The sequence below is a fragment of the Aegilops tauschii genome, chromosome 5, assembly GCF_002575655.3.
Source record: "Aegilops tauschii subsp. strangulata cultivar AL8/78 chromosome 5, Aet v6.0, whole genome shotgun sequence".
NCBI classification, from domain to species: Eukaryota; Viridiplantae; Streptophyta; class Magnoliopsida; order Poales; family Poaceae; genus Aegilops; species Aegilops tauschii.
The window spans coordinates 1944036-1967059 of record NC_053039.3 but is presented as its reverse complement, the minus strand read 5'-3'; the positions used below and the strand labels follow the sequence as shown (position 1 = coordinate 1967059).

The window sequence follows — 23024 nt, the reverse complement described above, 5'->3', positions numbered from 1 at the left end:
GCGGCCCGAACTTGGGTAAACGATCCGTGTGCTTTCTGTTAGACCTGCTCTTCTCACAACCCCGCGCCCCGCCAACCGTAGTAGGGATTCCAGTGATCCCATAGGTGTCGTTCCCACCGACATCTTTGGCGCGCCAGGTAGGGGGCGCGGTCGTGAGAATCTGATCTAGCAGTCAGCCTAGCGGTTCTTCATCGCCATGGCTCCCAAGAACAAGACGATCACAACGATCGGCTCGTCGGGAGCCGAACGGCTCGTGCCAGTGCGGACGAGCAGCGGGCCGGTCGCGGACAGAACCCGAGCTGCGGCCCGCGAGCACCATCATCGCTCTGGCAGTCAGAGCCTGGCGAGCGGTGTCGTTCGCGTGCCAGATGACGGGCCGCGCATCACCAAATCCAAAGATGGGGCTGGGGCCCCCGCAGGCGGCGCAGGGCCCTCCAGGAGTGTCACTGTGCCACCCACGGGCGGCGCAGTGACCTCCAAGACGCCTACGCCGGTGCCCACAATGCGCTCTTCCCAGGGTGCGCGGACGAGCAGCGCCACCACGCTGGAGACCCCGGACGCCGCCGTGGGAAGAGTCCTATGCAACATCTGCGGGACGAAGGAGTCCAGCATGGCCGCTAAAGTGCTGGCGAAAATGGCACGCAGCCGTTGGGCCGTGATAGAGCTCCTTCTAACGTGGTTAGAAGTCGAAGCGCGCCACGGTCCACGCAGCTGTCGCCACCACCCACTCCAGCAGAAGCTTTGGCGCGCGCGCAGCTGCTCCTTGACTTCCCTCCTGCTGCGGAGAAGCTCGACGAGTGGAGAGCCACCATCCGGAGCCTCGTCGCCGTCGCCAATAAACATGATCCGTGACCGGCGGGACCCTCGGGCTGGCGTTCCGTCAAACCACCGCATGCCAGCGGTGGAGGGGCCGGGGGTGCTGCGGCCACGGTGCACTCTCCTCCTCCACGCCAGCCACGGTGCACCTTTCTTTTTCCATCCAGTTAGCACTTGAAAAATACTTCAGATTCTTTATGAGCATAAGTCAAAAATTTAAAAATATATGTACATGGTGAAAACATTTCGAACAAGCTAGCTTTTATTTATAGGTGCGGGCATGCACACACGCACATCCAAGTTAATATGACACTGCTAACTCAACCATCAGAAGGGGCGTGAATCAACCTGTGGTTGGATGGTTAGTTGGAAGTGGTATCTCCAGCCCACCAGGGTTGAAGCGCCGGTGCTCGCATTTTTCTGGAGTTATTTCATGATTTCCGACAATGCGCGTTCAATGGGAGGAGACATTCCCGTCGACTAGGAAAGTCTATGGTGACTTCGTCAATCTCAAGATGATATGCCAGCTCAGTCTGTCGAAGGTTCACATAGGAATAGGGTGTGCGCGTGCACGTTCATAGGGGTGAGTGTATGCGCGTATATATGAGTGTCTATATCTATACTGTGTTAAAAAAATACCAGAAAAGGCTGCCAGGTTTAAAATACTTGACATGTAACTAGGTGCAATATGCACCTCTTTTCATATATACTCTGTCTTCAAGGTTAATATGTTGCACACTTAGTATGGCCATTCAATGCATATGAAATCAAGCCACTCCAGTTACCTCGTTCTTTAGTTCCAAGTTTTGTTCATGGATTCCTCGCAAAAAAAGTTTTGTTCATGGATAAGCTTTGTTTCCTTGGAGAATTGAATATCCTCTTGATCGCACATATATACCTAGAAGTTCACATTAATCATTATTGAATTACCATGTATGGATGTAATGTATTAACTTATATTGATGCAAATTTCATGTGCTGCTCTGTAACTGATTAAAATTGCACACAGCAATGACAGAAAAAATGGTGAACCTCTTTATTGAATTGTACAATATGGTTGGCAACATATCAGGAGACACAAAGTTAGCACCATTCCTTCCAAAAACAAGTGAGTGGTGCACTTTCTTCATAATGTGTACTTATTATATCTGAGTAGAGCTATCCAATTGTATCTCGACACGTTACCATATAACATGTGAGTGGTATGCTTAATTTATTCTAAACATCATGATGGAGCCATCCAATTGTATCTTGGCAGGTTACCATGTAAAATTTGGGCAGTACACTTGTCCAATTATATCTGAACATGGTTGATATGAAAGATGACATGCAGCATGACTTTTTCTGGACAATCGAGGTGCGGCTTTTGCTGCCAATATCACACGTCTGATATTCTACCGCAATCAATAAACCTGATTGCGTCTTTGGTACAAATTGGCCACGTCAGTGAATCCTCTGTTTGCTCATAATTACCTCAATTTTAATACATTTCTTGCTTATGGTGGTTAACATAATGCCTGTGAAGTTTATATTTCAGTCACTTGGGAAAAAATATTTTGGACGTCATTTGCAGCACATGATAATTGTGTCCCTACGTATTGAGGTGGGCATGGCAGGAACGTTGTCATTGGGGCGCTAAAGGTAGCATCCAGTTATAGAAGGTTAGCTGGTAGTACCATGTTATTTAAGGTTATTGGATAGGCGAGCATACATATGTACTACATAAATTTCCACTTGGCTCGTCCAAAAAAGGACAGTTTTAAGGTTACCAAAGTAAAGTGGCCACAGAGCACGATGCAAAAAATGTGCAGTCCACGCGAGTGATGGCGTTTTGATCTCGATTAGAGCCAGCAATGGATGATTAAATTAGAGTAAAGACGATTTCCTTCCAGATTTGGTTCTCTTAAGCTTGCTGTCGGTGAAGAGGCCATTGATCTTGGTCCACATCGTGTAGGCATCGTCCCCATCGCGAACAACGGTGTGGAAGATGTCCGGAGAGACGGTGACGAAGAACCACCGGATGAGGGTGGCGTCGATGGCGAGCGAGTTGGCGTCGTGGTTGCCGGCGAAGAAGTTGGCGAGACCGTCCACGTGATCACGAAAGTTGTACTCACGGAAGAGGAGATTGAAATAGGTTTTCCAGGCATAGTAGTTTGCGGAGGTGTGGGAGAGGATGATGGGGACGTGATCGGAGAGGTGGATGTTGCGGATGTCGGCGGCTTGGGGCTCATCGGGTTCGGACCCATAGGAAGAGTCGAACGGGTTGCTAGGGGGAGCGCCGGAGGAGGAGGAGGTGCCGAGGGCCGACATGCAGCAAGGGGAGATGGCGGCGCGGGATGGGTTCGGTAGGGTTTTAGGGTTTTGGGAAGGGGGCGGCGCGGGTGGAGTAGCGGGGCGCGGCGGGGAGGGTTGGGAGGTAGGAGGCGCGGCGGGGGGAAGGGGTGTGGTGGGGAGGGCAGGCGGCGCGGCGGCCGGGGAGGCGGCGGCGGCCAGGAGAGGCGACGGCGGCGCGACAAGGGCTGGGATCGAGGGTTTAGGCTGATACCATGTAGAGGAATTGGATGCAACTCTCAATGTATTGATGGGTGCATATGCACAAGTATATATAGTACATAGGGCAAGTCATATCCTCAACTATGGAAAAGGAGGAGACTTGGAGTACAAGAATACATGTGCTAAATACATATCTCAACATATATCCCTACAAGTTCATGTTATTGAATTAATTACCATGTCTGGATATAATGTTTTAAATTATATTAATGCAAATTTCATGTGGTAATCTACAACTAAGTAAAATTGCACACACCAATGATAGAAAAATTGGCGAACCTTTTCATTGAGTTGTACAATATGGTTGGCAAAGCTTTGTTCCTAAAATGTATCAGGAGACACAGAGTTAGCATCATTCCATCCAAAAACATATTAGCATCATGATTATGGTGGAAGGTACGATGATCAACAAAAGTACGAACAGACTGAGAGAGCCGGTTACCTTCTTCTCTCTAATACAGCGTAAGCTCTTCTCTAGTGGATTTTCCAATAAACACAAGTCGTGGACTCCTAGGTTTGATAATCTCTCCCCCATTAGCTTCCTGAAAGTCAAACAATGAGATGACTTGAATGCTTTTCCATCTTTCCTCAAGCTGATTTAAATTATATAGATAGTACTGCAGTTGAATTAAGAACTTTTACCGATGATGATCTTGAAGTATCTGCATTTCCTGCTGTAATTTCCGTACTTCACCTTCCCAAAACTACCAAAAATATGAGATTTTTTCTATTACCAGAAACTGAGTTACTGCAAACCGTTACAAATTCATATCACAAATTTTTTCCAAACTAATAAAATAATGATTAAGAAATGGTACTACCATGAGTATTTGGCATATACATAGACATAATGAATATTTTTTCTTGGCTTATGGTGTATGCTAAAGTATGTTCATATAAATACTTGGTGCAATTTTGTTCTAAAATAGACGACACTGATACGCATCAGTAAAAATTAAGCTTCTCTAATTTCACTATCAATATAAAAAATATTGAGGTCGGTCATGAACATAATATCATTACATTTGTTATGGCAACTATTTTATAGTTCCGTAATTTTACTAACTTGTTTGTACGCATGAAAAGATAATGGTCTTCACCAAGGATATCATGCATTTCAGACGGAGTACTTAACAAGGTTACGAGGCAATATGCGTTCATACCATGATTTGTGACACTGGATTCAACAGCTGGTGGTTCTCCTGTGCAGATTGGTACTTATGAATGATGGAAGGCATGCCCATGGTGGTGGTGGTGGTGGAGCTGGCATACTCGTAGAGGTGACCGGTAGGGGAGAAGACGATGACGCCGACCTGGACATCACAGAGGATTGCCAGCTCATGTGCCTTCTTCATCAGGCCATGACGCCGCTTGGAGAAGGTGACCTGTCTGCTGCTCATCTTCTCAATCCTCCTAATCACAATCTTGCCCCTAGCCATGCTAGCTCTTCGATCTCCTTAACTAATTGATTACTATAGATATGTTATTTCAATTTCTCCCACCAACACTCACACTATATATGCTAGCTAGGTAGCTAGATCTTCACTTCAGTAGTCCAATAGATGGTTGTGTGTGTAAGCATGTATCTGCAGACCCATATATATGAATGAACCGGATGAAGACTAGGTGCTCATCCAAACATGCAACTTGCAGATTAACAATTTTATTTTGTAATGAGCAAAGGAGGCAGAGTGCATGGTGATCAATGATCTTGATCCCATCATTCCTTTAATAAATAGTGTAACTTGCTGCAATCCCTGGAGACTGTGAAGGGGCAGGGAATCCCTGCAAGAATAGTTTTTTGTGTACCGTACGAGGTTTTGGAATCCGGTAAACATCACACCTTATATCAATTTTTTTGTACAGTTAGGCTCTCGATCCACACAAATATCAGAGCAGATTCGGATTCGATTGGATTCCTGCCAATGCGCAAGTAGCACCACTTTGTCGTCAGCAGTACTAATTCCATAACGGAATCACATGTTAAATATATATGGGGTACTGATCCAGCTGTTTCAAAAGATAAGGCTTTGACAAATAATTACTACATGATTGTTGAGAGTAGTGGGTGTCCTCTAATGATATCAGAAGTGAAATATGAATGGGCTAATAACTGATCTTCTTAGATTTTCTGAACTGAGAGGCGCTGTAGGCGCCAAAATTTGCCGCTAAACAAACGCATATAATTACATCAAGTTTATGTAGGACAAGGCCGCCAGCACAACATTTCGCGCATTGGATGCAAGTATAGATGCTTTCGCACGCCACTTGATTGTTTTGCCCTTAATATTAATTAGCACATATATGTACCAAGGATAAAGACCGAAGTTCAGACAGAAACAGAAAATTCAGATGACTGAGAACACCACATATTAGGATAAATGTGCATCTTGTTCGTCCGACTGAGCATAATCATAAATATATATAATAGCTAGGGTCACAAGTTCTGGGAAACTTTATTCGTAGAGCATGGTTTGATAATTCCTAGTGGACAATATGTTTAGCCAGATGATGGATTCGAAAATCCTAGTGCACATGCATGATGAGCTCATGAGCTCCTGTGATTGTGTGGTCATCGTAGAGGCACCTCAAGGAGCAAAACCAACTTGATCCACAATGGGACAAAGGGGCAGTACACACATTCATCTCACAAAGATTGTCTTCTAGCCACACCTTTATATTTCCAATTTTGCTAATCCTCAGTTGACTGAAGTTCTAATTTGCATCAGTCCATTTCATGCAAAAGCCCCGAGGCCGAGTCAGGAGTGACATGGAGCCGGGATCGACGAAGTTGCTGCGCCGAATGAGGGGGGCTGAATGTTGTTAAGGCTTGTTAGGGAGGGCCGGTGCATGAGGATACAACATTTTAGCAGCAATTAAGCACCTCTTCACATGCACCATAGACATGCCCCTGCTAGTCCTCCATGTCTCTGCCACTGGGTCTCGCTGATGGAGGAGAGTCAGATGTTGACGAGTTCGGATGCAGGAAGAGGGGGGAAGATTTGACCGATGCGTAAGATTGGTGCATCCACACTTTTGGAGATGGCCACCGCCCAAGACAAGCGAGGATTGTTAGTGTCTAACTAGGACGGGGCGAAGGAGCCCACCCAGCAAAACATCAAAATTTATATACTACTCCCTCTGTCCTAAAATAAGTGACTTGACCTTGAAGAAACTTGCTAAAGTGCGGTATATTAGAGGAATTCCTGCTAAACAAGGGAAAAAAGTGTGGCAAACTCAATTTTTCAGGGTAAATTTCGCATGTACTAGCAGAAGGGCTTGTGCGTTGCAATGGAAATGAAAACAATGATAATCTCCAATCGCTATGACCATATTTTGTTGCATCATTGAGATACACTATCACTCTCTTTCTCACTGAGCCATTCCTTTTTTTAAATAATTGTATATATTTCAAAAAAAGATAATTGTATGTACCTTGACCATAGTCAATTACAAACATAGCACAGACCCATCATCATCGAGAAACCGCGGTAGACAACAGGTGTCCCAACACAAATGCAAAAATACCTCCAAAGAAAAAGAATATACAATCCGGCCCCGGTAGGCTTAACGCAAACCAAGCCAGCACCAGTTGCTAACTGTCGCCACCGTTGAGACTAACAACAATGAAGAACTCTGAAAGCCACCAAAGCCTGAACCTAGGGAACACCATCATCTGAATCGTTTTTCTTAGTATCAACCCCAGTGCGAACGAAGAGGCGTTGCCATTGTGGCACGTCTAACGGGGATCAACCCCGTGCATCTCCTCAGCTCCAGCTCCAGCACCTCCATCCGGCGAAGTCAAAGAAAAAACACCATATCTGTAGCCACAAGCCACCAACAAAGTACTGGGCCACCAAATCTCCCGCCACCCACCGCGACCTCGTGAGAGCATTATCCATGTAATGTATTTATAGACAATGTGCATGTATAAATTAGTGTTACACTTCAATCATAAAAGCATGGTACAGTTTCTCCAGGTTTTTTTTTCAAAAGGGGGGCTCACCCCAGCCTCTGCATCTGAAGGATGCATACGGCGAAAAGAAAAGGCGACATGGTACAGTTTCTCCGTGCATTGGATTTGGTGTTGGTGTCAATTGCATCTTCAGACATAGACTAACAAAAGAAAAGGTGACATGTTCATTCCCATCATAAATAATTGGTTAATTTAAGTATCTAAACTACCTTTTAATTTAATTAACCATATGTAAAGAGCCATTACCTTCATTAGTTGATATATTCTTGAGAGCCTAAAATCTTGAGGATCGTACATGTATATACAGAAACTAAGAAAATAGATGAATAAGAAATTGATATTTATTGGTTTTTTAGGGATAATTGATGTTTATTGGTATAAGTTAGCACATGCCCATTAGTGAATTAAAATTCCTTCCGACCTTATTTTCACATCAGCCCTATAAAGCTTAAAGATTACCAAATGTTCATAAATTCAAAAAATGTACATGTTTTCAAAAGATGTTTAGAAATTTCAATTTTTGTTCAAATTTTCAAAAAATATTCTTGCTTTTAAAAAGTGATTGGAATTTTCTAAAATGTGTTTCTTAAAATAAGAATTTTCAAAAAAATCTTTATGAAAAAAATTCACAAATTCAAAACAATTAGGAATTTAAAAAAATGTTCACATGTATCAAAAATTATTGATAATTTAAAACAATGTTCCTTCTTTCAAATTGTGTACAGAAATTCAAAAATTGCCCCATTTAAAATTTCTATGCAGGAAGTAAAAAACATGTTCCCATTTTCAAAATTTGTTCACAAATGGAAGAAAATATTCCATTTTAAAATTTACTTCGTCTATTCCAAAATATAAGTCTTTTTAGAGATTCCAATATGAACTACACACGGAGCAAAATAAGTGAATCTACACTCTAAAATATGTCTATTACATCCGCATGTAGTTCCTATTGAAATCTCTAAATATATTTATATTTAGGAATAGAGGGGAGTATTCACAAAATGAAGCAATGTTCATATTTTCGAAAAAAATATCGTGTTTGTTAAAAAATTGGTAATTCAAGGAATTATTCTGAATTTCAAGAAATGTTTGTAAAAAAATAGTATTCTGATCTACCGCGGCATTTAATTCTTCAAAATTCACATGGGTATACAGTCACAAAGACTCACAAGGTCTACTATTGAACTACATGCTTCCATGCGCAATGGATTGCTAGTTCTATTCCTGTGTAACACACCCATTTTTTTAGTATTTTTTCCACTGGTTATGTATAGGGCTGCAAGAAAAGCTCGAGGCTCGTGAGCTGCTCGAGATTGACTCGTATTTTGGCTCGACTCGAGATCGACTCGTAAAGAAATGAGCTGAGTATGAGCACTTTATCTAGCTCGATCGAGAAATGAGTTGATCTTGAGCCAGCATTCACTCACTCGATTTTAGCTCGATAGCTCGATATCATATAAATATATTAAATAACCATCATGTCTATTACAAAGATTTATGATCATTTATTGCCATATATGTTTTGTAGGATTTATTTTCTCCATTTTACCTACTAGCAAACATGGAAATTAAGCGTGGAGAAAATTTAGCCTGAATATGATACATGGCCAGCCATACGTTCAATATCTTTTAATTCTGGCCAAAGTTTGAGTGCAAACTTACCTTCATTTCTTCTCTTCCTAGCTCATCCACGATCTCTCGTTATTAAATACTAGTCTCCAGTTGAGAAAGAATAAGTAGAATATTATAGTGATTCGTTTTGTTGTGGCATATCTTGTTTCAAAATTTTCCTTATTTTAAAAATTATCTTATTTAGCTCGAAACTAGCTCGAGATCGACTCAAGATCATTACGAGCTGAGCATGAGCCACTTTCTACAACTCGATCTTGAGCTTCCCCCATTTTGAGCTCGCTTGAATTTTAATACGAGTTGAGTTGAGCCTAGTCCAACTCGCTCACGTCCGGGGTGTGCCCCCCTCACAGACGGCGCCGCCGCCGGCACCTGGAGGGGGGAAACAGCCGCGTCGGGTCTATACGGAGGGGACGTTGCTCCCAAGTGTTTCTATGGGCAGACCTACCACAACCGGGTGGTGTGGTGGCATGTTTGAAGAGGCGGCACGCGTCTCCGGGGTGTGGCCGCCCTCACGGACGGGGCCGCCGCCCGCACCTAGAGGGGGAAACGGCCGCATCGGGTCAACACGGAGGGGATCTTGCTGTGGGTTTGGCCGGGACATTGCTCCCAAGTGTTCCTATGGGCTGACCTACCACAACCGGGTGTAGAGGTCCATTGGTCAAAGCCCATACGGGGAAAGTCAAAGGGCTAGATCTCGTTGTCAACCGCTCCAGGGTTAGGCGGGGCGGGGGCCCTGGCGGTAGCAATGCCACCGGAGCGTCGCACCGGGCTCTCATACATGTCGTACGGTGTGGTGGCATGTCTGAAGAGGCGGCACGCGTCTCCGGGGTGTGGCCCCACTCACGGACGGCACCGCCGCCGGCGCTTGTTGGGGGGAAACGGCCACGTCGGGTCTACACGGAGGGGATCTTGCTCTGGGCAAGGCCCGGGCTAACCGTGGAAAAGACGGGACACACGGCCAAGGAAACAGGAACCAGTGGGGCTTCAAGGCCATGAAGGTATATCTATATGCATGATGCATTTTTGTTCTTCTTTTTACGACTACTGTCATGTTCTTATATATGGGTAACTTCTGTTTGACGTTGCAGGAGGACAAGTTGAAGAGGCCGCTCTCGGACATGGAGTCGTGAAAGATGGCCCGTGAGCGGAGTGATCGCAAGGCCGGCGAGAGCGAGTACTACGGCAAACCGAGGAGCACCTGGAGTCTTATAAGGAGCAGTTTGAGTGGTTGCATCCGCCTGGTCCGGATGCTCCTGACGTTGTCCAGTCTCAGATCGACGACACGACGGTGGTGGCCATCCAGCCGAAGTCCCATGGCCGGTACCCGTGTTTCGATGGCTTGATCACTCCTTCTGTCTCGTACACACGGCTTCAAGCTACCAACCCGAGCCCATTAGAGAGTACGGGGCGTTCGTAGCCTCCCTTAGCCCGCCAGCTTGCTGTAAGTACTTCCCCCTTATCTTCTTTCTCTCTCACTTTCTCAGTTTATTTTCAGTATTGCCCACTTATAAACAACCTAAATTTTGTAGGCATATAAGGCCTTTGTCGAGCATAGGAATCTCGAGGTGCGGGAGTACTTGCAACGAGTGAAGGCAAACAACGATTACATCCGTCAGATGATGACGGTTAGTTTTGCCCTCTTAAAACCAAGCTAAAATTTGCACTTTCATTCCTTCTGACCTTCTAGTTTGCTTGGTTAACTAACATCCTGGCTAAGTTGGCGTCTTTGACTAACCGCACGGATCCACCATAAATGGGACCCCCACCATCAGCTGCTGGAGAACCCCCACACGTGCCCACGTTCGATGAATGGGTGGCACTAGGCAGTCAGACTCCGGTTAGTACATTTGCCTAACTATTGACAAACTAGCTCTCGTTCATTCAACACTATCATATCATATTTACCCTTATAATCTCTTTTCAAACATGTAGGGGACCGGTGGCTCGACTCCTGCTTCGTCGACCCCAGTCACTCCGACCTGGCAAAGTGGTGCTGGTCCTGGCGGTGCTCACGGCGATGGTCCTAGTCTTGGCTGATGATGTGTTCCTTGTGTTGCAATATTTTCCATGTTCCGTACTTCTTAGTTTCTTTAATTAGATGACGATGATGATGTTCCATGTCTTGCAATACTTATGTTCATGAATTTTCGACGATGATGATGTTGATGATCTTTAGATGATGAACTTGAGTATCTTTAGATGATGAACTTGAGTATCTTTAGATGATGATGATGATCTTGAGTATTTTTAGATGATGAACTTGATGATGATCTTGAGTATCAGATGATGATCTGTCTTATTTCTATTTATATATGGATATTGTCATATTTTATGGATTTAAATGCTGTCAAATTGAATGGAAATAGAGAAAATAGAACAAATAAAAAAACAGAATAGATCTAGGTCGTCGGCATAGCCATGTCCAGGAGTGCCCAGCGGCTGCCACATGGCATAGCCGTCGGCATACCTGCGCCATGTGGCAGCCGCTGGGCACTCCTGGCAGCAGGGCTATGCCGACGGCCTGGCCGTCGGCATAGATTTTCATCTATGCCGATGGCACCTGTGCCACGCGGCATTCCGTCGTTGGTCGGTGTGTGTGACGGCGCCGTCTGTTGCCGTCTGGTGATAATCTGTGCTGACGACGTATCTACGGACGCCATCGGCATATACGCCTATGCCGACGGCTTTTCTATGCCAATGGTCTGACACAAGTACGTTGACGTTATCTACGGCGACGGGTGTATGCCGACGGTGGCCGTCGGCATAGACCTAGGCCGACGGCCGGGGGCTAATCCGGTAGTGAGGTAACATAGTGCTGGGAGTTAGAGCTAGTGTCGTTGGGTGTTGCGCGGAGTGGGGGTGAAGTGGCCGACAGCAAACGCGTTCAGACCATCCCGTTGGCGACCTCCGGCGATCCGGGTGGATGCGTCCACGTGGTGAAAGGAGGTGGAGGAGAGGCAGTAGCGGTAGCCATGTGCTGGAGCTCAACGACAGTGGTCGGTGGAGTAGGATGAGCGGCCACAAGAACTCAGCGCGGTACGGCGACCTTGTTCTTTAGGGCTGCTCTGCCTTTGTCATTTCGGCGATGCGGCTATCTGGGAGACAATGCAAGGGCGACTGCGTATGAGGAACCCTCCTCGTAGCTGCTGACACACCATGGCGATGCCTACTTCCGCCAGCCCCCGTTTCTCCACTCCGGGCTCGGCAGCTCTAAGCCGTCGAGAGCACTCTAGGACGAGCACCGCCATCACGCCGATGAGCCGGTGCGCTCTCCGCGATCGATGACCATGACTGGAGGATGGCCCATGCCGACACCATGCCATTCTAACTAAGTAGTTGGAACCACGTGGGCGTGGCGCCGGAGAAAGTGAGGGCCCGCTGATCTCCTCATCGTTGTTAACGACGGTCATCTAGAGGACCGCGTAGGCGCCACGAACCCGAAGCGCGAGAAACCTCTGGATGATGTGGGTCTATCGGTGTTGGCCTCGATGGTTGCTGCCGCCAGCCTCCACATGGTCACGTAACCTAATAATTACCTTTGGGATCAGCCGCGTTTAATGCCTGCTCGTTTGACGGCTCTCTATTCATGGTAGATGCTAGCGAAGGCAGCTAGAGAGAGCTGTTCGACTACGAGCGAAAGACCAGGTCCTGAGGGATCGACTCACAATCAAGGTACCTTTTTTTATCCAATATATATTCAGGATTGTGAGATGTGAACACCTAGGCATATGGCCACATGCGGCCCAAAAGCAAAAGCACGTGAGGCGGCCCGAGCAGGAACACAGGCAACGGCCCATAGAATCAATGAATTAGTATGAACCATCTTAGTACCACCTCACGTTTGTCTCAAAAAAAAAATAGTACCACCTCACGTACGTGAAGCATAATTATCATGAGGAAGCTTAGAAGCGAGATAAAAAAACAGACAGGGTGGATGGAGAACTATATGAAAGTCTCTTTCCTTTATTATTAGGTAGGTCTAGGTATATAGATATAGACTAGCACAGATGTCCGTGCGTTGCAACGGGAGGAAAAGAAATCTCACTCGCCCATCTACTATGCACCTCACGGTAGGACCGCCACTTGTGTGCAAACAACCCCACCATGGCTGCGATGTGAGACACGCTCGCTATGTCCGAGCAGTAATGCAAGACACAACTGCCTTTCTCCCGCTAGAGCAATTCCACCCTCCACCACAAGAACTCTGGATCATCCTCCCTCGCGGTCCATGCAGCAGCACAAACGGAACGCACCCCTACCATAGAGAACCCAAGAACTACATGGGGAGGTTAGTGTTAGGGTATAACAACCGAGGATTCACGAGAGGAGTTTTTATGGGCGTTTGAAGAGACTTGGGAGAGTTCTGTCCAAATCAGCATGAATAAGAAGGGGTTTAAGCCAAGTAATAAGCCTTGTATGGAACCAAGGTAGCAATATCTCTCACTTTCCATCTGTAGTAGAAGCACACAAAGCAGATTTAACAGTTGATTTCCACTTACTTTCTACTATGTAAGTGAAAATGGCTACTCCAATAAGTAACAAACTACTAACTCCATCTGAAAGTTGCACATCGAGACTGAGTTATGGTGATTGCAGGTTTATTCAGCTACCTTGAGCAATCATTATCCAAAGACGCATCTTATATTTTCAAAATTGACATGTATAATTATTTTTTCTTCAACCCGGGACATTATTCTCATGTACTTGGAACAATATTCTTGAAAAGAATGCTTGATTTACTAACAATGGCATGGAGATGGCTGAGTAGACTTGATCAACAACTGTTGTCGTCCAAGTCCAGGAGCTAGCGCAGGATGATGTGAGTTCTGCCTGGACAGGTAATCACTGTATCTACTGGTCTAGTAGCACCTCGCACCGTCCCAAAGATCTCAGTTTCGGGTATGGTGCAATGAAGCCGCTATGGTTACCCTGGTAAGCATGTAAACATGATAAATCCAAAAATGCCTAACCATTAATACATTGGCAGTCTGCAAGTATTTCTTAGCTCAAACCCTTCATGTTCAACGGCATGCTGTATGCAACACCTCGGAAGGTGCTAAATTTGTGCAGGACAAACAAAATATAGAGTTAGTAATGCCCTTCAGCATTATTAATTGGTTTTTAGTTCTAGAGATATAGGATTATCTTAACAATCCTTTTACTGTTGTTTCACGAGTATTTAATCAAAAACTACCACATTTCACGGAAACGTGACAGAAAACTACCACTTTTGTCCTAATCCATGGCAAAAAACTACCAAGTCTCGAAACCGGTCGCTTTGCCCGCGCTAAGCACCAAACTGACCAGCCGGTCCCACGTTTCAGGTGCCACGGTGGCCAACCGACGCCCGCCGCGTGTTAACGGCGCGTCTGCGGTCGGAAACGGCGGTTGTCAGTTTGCGTTCAATGCACCAAAACATGGGACCAGCCATTTGATGTTGATCCTCCGACACCGCCGTTTTCGACCGCGGATGCGCCGTTAACGCGCGGCGGGCGTCGGTTGGCCACCGTGGCACCTGAAACATGGGACCGGCTGGTTAGTTTGGTGCTTAGCGCAAGTGAAGCGACCGGTTTCGAGACTTGGTAGTTTTTTGCCACGGATTAGGACAAAAATGGTAGTTTTCCGCATAAAATTGTAAAGTGGTAGTTTTCTGTCACGTTTCCATGAAATGTGATAGTTTTTGGTTAAATACTCGTTGTTTCACTAACCTTTGATGGGTCGTTCAATATTCCAGAAGCGGTAAAGACACCGTAGTAGCCGTTGGCAGCATTGTAGCCATAACTTGTATTGCCATTTGACTACACCTTCGAACAACAGTATAGTTAAATGCATGTCAGCCATAATTTATCCTCAAGTAGATAATAGTTCACCAAAAAAAAGTGTAACATGTAACCTACTGCGAACACCTTGATAGGTTATACTTGCGCCCAGCGGACACCTTGTTTGATGATCAAGTAGAAACATAATCTCCGGCAGAAATCATCAACATTCCCTAAAAAAACTCAATATTTCTACACACAAATAATTATCTTATTACAACCTGATCAGAGAACATGAAGCAAACCATAATTGTGAAACACTGAAGATTATGTGGCCTTGTTGATTCGAGCCTGACGGGCAAGGAGCCGAGGGCATACCTAGTGGTTGTCGTCATGCCATCATGTACGACATTTCCTACCTCCAGCTCATTGGCTTGGGACTTGGGAGGGTGTCGTAGATGTTGCTGCAAGTTCCGGCTCCTCTGCTGCGGCTGCGGGAGTACGCCGCGTGGCATCTAGGACCAGCATTCCATCGGGAACAACTTCAAAAGTCCAAGCAAGGTTTTTTCAGGCATGTTTTTAGAATTGGTTAACATAGATGCCTACGCACATATTCGAAAGGATTAAAACACGGAGACAAACATTACCACTAATAATGAGTGAAAGGTGATTTTGTTTCCAAGCATAAAACTGAATCAGTTTAACTGATCATGCTTATGCCTCTCATTTAGCAAATATAATTCTTGTGTGTTTGGTACCTAAAACATCTACCAACTAAAACTACTCCCGGAAGATAGTTTTGAACTTCAAGTTTTAGATGTAATACATAACGCTAAAGATTAAAATAATTTAGATGCATCTATTTGGCGCACTTAATTCATCTCAGAGAAACCCACCAATTCGCTCCAAAAAATAATGCCAAGCCCAATAGTACTGAGCCATACCATTCAGTTCTTGTTGTTGATCTCACCCTGCCGGCATCTTTGCTCATGCCGAGCTCGCCGTAGTAGTCCCTCACCAACGGTCTCAAACAGCACTGCCCAAGTTACCTCACCAACGAGAGAGAGAGACACTTATCATTGTGTTCCCAGATGAGTTGGATAAATGTGAAACTGAACCCAACTAAAAAATAATGACAATCTGAACTGAACTGACCCAAAATGAAATCTAAGCCTTTCTGTGCATGGCAATGGAGATGAGTTGGATGAATCGGCAACTGAATTCAACTGAAAAATAGTGAAAACCTGACCAAAACTGAACCAAAATCAAAATTGGAATAATGAAAATCTGAACGAAACTGAACAAAAATCAAAATCTAAGCCTATTCGTGTGTGGCAATGGAGATGAGTTGGATGAATATGCAACTGAATTGAACTGAAAAATAATGGAAACCTGAACAAAAGGGATTATCCTTTTTTTTAGCCGGGCTAATCCCCTTTCCATTATAGAAATAACGGAAATACAACCAAGTTCGAGGGAAGTCAAAAAGGGAAAGGGAAAGAGCGAGCTCAAGCACTCCAAGGAAACCCGTTGTAGCCGCTCGCAATCGAAACTACCACTACGAGGCGAAAACCCTGGAGCACTATCAACTCACCGCAATAGTATCAAAAGTCTCACTACTGCGCCACAGCCTACACAGAGGCATAGCAACACTAGCACAAGGATAACAAGATGACAGGTAGACATAATAAGAGCCTAAAAACAAGCGCGACCAGCTTCAAAAGGAAGAGCTTCAAGGGGACACGGCGCCATGATCATCCCTGAGTGGTTCCCGCGTGGCGGTGTGGAACGACACCTATGGGATCACAAGAATCCCTACTACGGTTGCCGGGGCACAGGGTTGCGAGGAGAGCAGGGCTAGTAGACAGCACAAGGATCTTTACCCAGGTTCGGGCCGCGAGGATGCGTAAAACCCTAGTCCTGCTTTGGTGGGTGTATTTCTGAGAGTTCTTGAGCTCTCGAACTAGCTGTGGTCAATGCGTGGTTGGAAAGAGCCGAATCCTTCTCCAGTATGCCATGGGCCTCCTTTTATAGATGGAAGGGGCTGCCACAGTGGCACACAGGAGGTGGAAAGGCGTACAGTACCCTGAGCTTATCGCTCGTATTACAGGACAAGACGCATTTAATGCGTACCTTAGGTGTCCCCTTGCTTTATCGGGGACGGGGGCGAGGCCCGTCCCGTCCGTCGTCGCTCCTCCTCGCTTCGACACGCGCCCTGGCCAGTGACGCACGCGGCGCCACGAAGGCAGGCAGGCAGCCGAGGTGGCGCGGTGGTGGAGCCTCCACGAAGATCTACATGCTGCCACGCAGGCGCTTGATGATTTGGCCTGGGAGCTGCATGGTGCCACGCAGGTGCCCGCCCAGCTGGTTGGGCTGGCAGCTACATGTGAACGACGGTGGAAGCTTGGTTGGCGCGGGTCTGGTGGTGGCCCTGCTGGCGCCCTTGGTGAGGGCCTTGCCGGGTGGCCGGCAAGGGTCTTGCCGTGGCGCGCTGTCGTCCCCGGCAAGGGCCTTGCCGGGGGTCTGGTGGCCTTCCTCGGCAAGGATCTTGCCGTGGATTGTCGTCTTCTAATCCTCATGTGATCTTGAATATGTCTTCACAAAGATCTGCATGCCACCACAGAGGTGCCTTCCCGAAGCCTGGCCCCACGTGGATGACGGCGTTGGGGACCGTGGGCTCAAGGGTGGCTCGCTCTGTTGGTGTGGGGCGAGCTGCCCCAGCAAGGGTCTTGCCGGGGCTGCTGAGGCTGCCCCGGCAAGGGTCTTGCCGGGGGAGCCTGCTTCGTCTCTCCGCTCTTTGTGGTCTTGTCCTTGGCGTTGCTCTGATTATCTTGGGCTTCGGTCTTACCCTAGCTCACCTCCCTGCTCTACTTGGCGTGACCGTGGGCGCTGCTCCGACTGCCCGTGCACAGGTATAGGGGTACAAAAACGCACCCCTCTTTTTGTATACCGACAGGAGCCCCCGGGCTTGGGCCACACATAAGCGCGACACGTTGTTGGGGCAGGCCCAAAACGGTGCGCGGGCAGGCGGGGCGGTTTTCACCGCGGTAAAACTGTTTGCGCGTTGCGCTTCCCACGACCTGCGCGTGCGGCGCGGCGTGGAGGGGTGTGCGTGACGTGGGCGGCATGCGTGGGGCGGTTTTCGCACGCATGCGTCACATCATAGTAAAGAGGCGGCTCGCGCCTTCCCCGTAAAAAGAGGGAGGCATGGAGGCGCGGCTCATTTACTGAATGGGGCCGGGTCGCGGTCTTCAAGGCGTCCACTCCCCACGATCACGGGGTGGGGAGAGGTCGCTTCTCCCGACCCCTCGGTTCTGCCCGTCCGCCACGCGTCCTTCATGCGCCTGGGGTGGCAAGCAGTGGAGGCGGGAAACCGGGCCGTCGCTGGTTGGGGCAGCGGGTCGGTCCTAATTCCCTGCGCCACTGGTGGCCGGATTGGCCGAGTGGGGCGGCCGAGCCCTGATCCCACCCCTTTATAAAGAGGGGGAAGGGGGGATGGCGTCCCGCACATCTTCTGTCATCTCCCTCCTCTCGCTTCTGCTCCTCCCTTTCACTCGCCATGGAGAAGGGAAACCCTGGTCCTTCAGCGGTGGCGGTGAGGGTCGCCGCTCGACAGCACGTCCCTCCTCCTCCTGAGCCCGCGGTGGTGGAACCGGCCGCGAGGGGAAGGGGGAGGGGGCGAGGTCATGGGCGAGGCCGGGGCAGAGATCGTAGTGCTCGAGGAAGAGGACGACGAGGCGGCGCGCCGGCTTCGCCCCCGGCAATGGTGCCTTTCCCGATGGAAGGCCATGTCGGAGATCAGCCCCGCGAGTTCTTCGTCAGGCTGCGCCGGCCTCGGCATCGCCTTCTCCGCCTTCCCGCCCCGTCATCATCATCACCAGCCTCTCGTCGGGGTGGCCGTCGGGATGTTCTCCCGGTGCCTTCTGCTGTTCGCGCCTCGCCTAGGCGCCCCTTTTGCTCTTTCGCCTCCTTGACCTGCCTCCTGAGGAGAGGGACAAGAAAGGAATCATGGGCACCTTATCTCTTTTTTAATCTGTAAGCCTTCAGGCCTTTTTTAATTTAAAGCTTGTAATCCCCCTTGTTCATGTTTTTCATTCCGTACGAACTGTACCTATGTGGGATGCTTTTAATGAAAAAGGGATGCTTACCGGGTTTTTCGTTCGTGGGTAAATCCCGCGACAAGGAGAGAATCCTTGTTATTGTTTAAGATAAACGTTTTTCGCCTGGCAACAGGCCTTGCCGTCCCTCCACTCCACTCGACCGTTCTCGCGCTCTTGGCGGAGGCAGGGATGGAGTGGGCTTTAGGCCCCTCGTTCCACCTCCTTGCCGCCGCGGCTACAACCAGATCCGGACCCAGGAGATAATCCTTAGGTACAGGAAAAAGGGGAGCACGGCAGCCTAGAGATAAAAACGAGGTTTCACATGCCCCGGTTCTGTTCCGAAATGCATGACAGAGGATAAAAGACTTATCTGAATCTGCAGCCCCCGGAAATCTCATCTTGCCGCGGTTGGATCCTTGTTCTTGCAGCCCCCGGCAACTCTGGTTTGCCGGGGTCGGGACGCCGGTTCGTTTTCTTTCTTCCAAGTAGCTCAGCAGAAGTGCTCATGTGCCCTGCAAACCAAAAGAGGACAGAAGAAAAACAGATAGACGCGCACTCGACCTCTAAGCTAGGGGTTAGTCGCTGCTGGGCACTATCAACCCTAACCAAGGAAGAGACTCGACCTAGCATGCATGCTATGACTTAGGGCGCCAGCGCTTCGTTTACTTATGCTCAGGGTCTGCGCCCGGCTTTGTACAAAGGGTCACATGCCTTGCCGGCAAAGCTTGTACAAAAGGTGGCTTGCTGGGAGGCCCGGCAAGCCGCGCCTTACGGGTAAAACTTGCGAAGATGCTCAATGTTCCAGGAGTTGCTCACTGGGACGGCATCCTCGGTCTCTAGGCGGACTGCGCCAGGCCTGGTGACTCGTATTACCCGATAAGGACCTTCCCACTTCGGCGTCAACTTGTTGGAATTCTTGGCCGACTGAACGCGCCGAAGAACAAGGTCACCTTCCTCAAAGCTTCGGGCATGAACCTTGCGGCTATGGTAGCGGCGCAAGGCTTGCTGGTAGCGTGCCGCTCTCACAGCCGCCCGAAGACGATCTTCCTCAAGGAGCGTCGCGTCATCTTGGCGCAACGGCTCTTGCTCAAGCTCATCATAAGCGAGCACTCAAGGTGACCCGTATATGAGTTCCGTGGGGAGAACTGCTTCTGCGCCGTATACCAGGGCAAAAGGTGTCTGGCCGGTGGCTCGATTTGGCGTCGTCCTGATCGACCAAAGAACCGCCGGCAACTCATCAATCCAGCGCCTTCCACTCTTGTGCAGCTTGTCAAAGGTCTTCGTTCTCAGGCCTCGCAACACTTCAGCATTTGCCCTCTCCGCTTGGCCGTTGCTCCGTGGATGTGCCACGGAAGCAAAACAAACCTTGCTGCCGAGGTCTTCGATGTACTGCATGAAGGTGTGGCTTGTGAACTGTGTGCCGTTGTCGGTGATGACTCTGTTTGGCAAACCAAAATGGCAGACCAGTCCTTTGAAGAACTTGACGGCTGACTGAGCAGTCACCTTCCTCACTGCTTCCACCTCCGGCCACTTTGTGAACTTGTCGATTGCAACGTACAAGTACTCAAAGCCCTCGACAGCGTGGGGGAAAGGGCCCAGTATATCGAGCCCCCATACCGAGAATGGCCAGGAGAGAGGGATTGTTTGAAGGGCTTGAGCTGGTTGATGAAGCTTCTTTGAATGGAATTGCATGCTTCACACTTGCTTACTAGTGCCATCGCATCCTGGAGGGTGGTGGGCCAGAAGAAACCTTGTCAGAACGCCTTCCTGGCAAGGGCCCTCGACCCTATGTGGGAGCCACATATGCCTCCATGTATCTCTGCCAACAGCTCTAGTCCTTCCTCCCGGGGGATGTTTCACACCGTTCGGTCTTCTCCGGTACAGGACGTCATCGACGAACAGGTACAGGGCGGACCGATGGGCTCCTTTCTCCGCTTCTTCCTGCTCCTCAGGAAGCTCCCCTGTGGGAGGAATTGGACGGTATGCTGCGCCCATGCCGGAGCCTGGGGCTCGACGGCAAGGACCAAAGGCATCTCTTCCGCCATGGGAGTGGCTGCCTCTACGGCTAGGGCTTGACGCCCTGGCGGAGCCAGTTGCTCTTGGGCAGGCTCAGCGTCCGCGGCAGCACCCTTGCCGGCAGCCCCAGGGGGCTCCGTAGGAAAGTACTTGCCGGGACCTGATTTCCTCCACTTGTTCTGCCCCGCTGATGGTTCGATGGATGGTTGAGTTAACTGGAGCAAAAGGGTACCTGGTTCCACAGGTAGCTTGAATGCGGCACGCTTTGACAGGTAATCGGTGACATCGTTCTCCGCTCGGGGGACGTGCTCTGCCTGGATACCGTCAAAGCGTTCCTCCAGCTTCCTCACCTCATCTACGTAAGCTTCCATCAATGGGCTCTGATAATCCTTGTTCACTTGCCTGACAACGAGCTGCGAGTCACCCCTGACGATGAGCTTCTTAACCCCGAGGTCTGCCGCGATCCTGATACTAGCAAGCAATCCCTCGTACTCAGCAGTGTTGTTGGTGGACATCTCCCTGGGAAGTGCATGTGGATCACGTACTTGAGGCGTTCTCCGGTGGGTGCGACGAGCAGCACACCGGCACCGGCGCCTTGCAGCGAGAAAGCCCCATCAAAGTACATGATCCAGTCGTGGTCTGCTTCCTTGCCGGGGAGAGTGGTCTCCTGGATTTCTTCGTCAGGCGTCGAGGTCCATTCTGCGATGAACTCCGCCAAGACTCTGCTCTGAATTGTCGAGGTACTTTCAAACTTTAAACCGAAGCTTGACAGCTCCAAGGCCCATTCCACAATCCTTCCAGTTGCGTCTGGGTTGTGCAGTATCCGTTGCAATGGGAGACGGGTGACGACACTGATCTCGTGGGCTTGGAAGTAGTGACGCAGCTTCCTCGAGGCCATAAGGAGGCCGAAGAGCAATTTTTGCACGCCGGAATACCTCGACCTAGCCCCCTGCAAGAGGGAGCTGGCAAAGTAAACCGGGTGCTGCATCATCATCTTCTTCAGCACCACCTCACTCGACTGCGCGGCACTGCCTTGGTGGCACCAGACTCTGCCGGGGGCCGTGCCTTGTCGGCACCAGGCCCTGCCGGGGGAATCTTTGGCTTGCCATCCGCTGGTTCTGCCGCCATTGATGCCTCCTCATCGACCTCCCTCTGTGCCACCAGTGCGGCGCTGACCACTTGATTTGTCGCCGCCAGATACAGCAGCAACGGCTCTTGTGGTTTAGGCGCAACCAGTATTGGCGTGGAGGAAAGGTATTTCTTAAGATCCTGCAGTGCTGCCTCGGCTTCTGGGGTCCACTTTATTGGGCCTGCCTTCTTCAAGATTTTGAAGAAGGGAAGGGCGCGCTCGACGGACTTGGAGATGAATCGGCTTATGGCGGCAACGCAGCCGGTGAGCCGACGCACATCCTTGATCCGCTTGGGCGCCTCAATCTGCTCAATAGCCTTGATCTTGTCTGGGTTTGCCTCGATCCCGCGCTGTGACACAAAGAACCCGAGAAGCTTGCCGGACGGAACGCCGAAGACACACTTCTCAGGGTTCAGCTTGAGGTCGATCTTGCACAGGTTAGCAAATGTCTCTTCCAGATCTTGCACAAGAGTTGGCCCGTCCTTGGTTTTGACCACTATGTCATCCATGTAGGCCTCCATATTTCTATGGAGCTGAGGTTCAAAACCAGTTTGGACTGCTCTTGCGAACGTTGAGCCAGCACTCTTCAACCCGAAAGGCATCCGTAAAAAGCAATACGTACCACATGGGATGATGAATGCTGTCTTCTCTTCATCTTCTTTCGTCATGAAGATCTGGTGGTAGCCTGAGTAGGCATCGAGGAATGATAGCAGATCGCACCCGGCCGTGGAGTCAACAATATGGTCGACGCGCGGCAACAGGAAGGGGTCCTTAGGGCAAGCCTTATTGATATCTGTGTAATCAATACACAGTCTCCACTTCCCACTCGCCTTGCGCACCACTACCGGATTGGCCAACCACGTCGGGTGGAGCACTCCTCTCACCAAACCTGCCGCTTCCAACTTCCTGATCTCTTCTGTGATGAACTCCTGCCTCTCTAGAGCCTGCTTTCTGACCTTCTGCTTGACGGGCCGTGCGTGGGGGCGGACAGCCACTAGTAGGAAAAGGGGCTTTTACCCCGGTTTGTAAGGGCCTTTTGTCCC

At 48.9% G+C, this 23024-nt stretch overlaps 1 protein-coding gene across 1 annotated transcript; it reads right to left on the bottom strand.

Annotated features, from left to right (window-relative positions):
• Window positions 1-3542: 3542 nt before the first annotated feature.
• Window positions 3543-4808, bottom strand: LOC109757536 (MADS-box transcription factor 25-like). The gene is made up of 5 exons (XM_020316354.1): window positions 4533-4808; window positions 4012-4073; window positions 3812-3911; window positions 3649-3690; window positions 3543-3551 (listed from the first exon to the last, which is right to left on the bottom strand). Exons 1-5 carry the CDS (start codon window positions 4806-4808, stop codon window positions 3543-3545), a joined length of 489 nt encoding a protein of 162 aa, XP_020171943.1.
• Between the last annotated feature and the right edge of the window lie 18216 nt (window positions 4809-23024).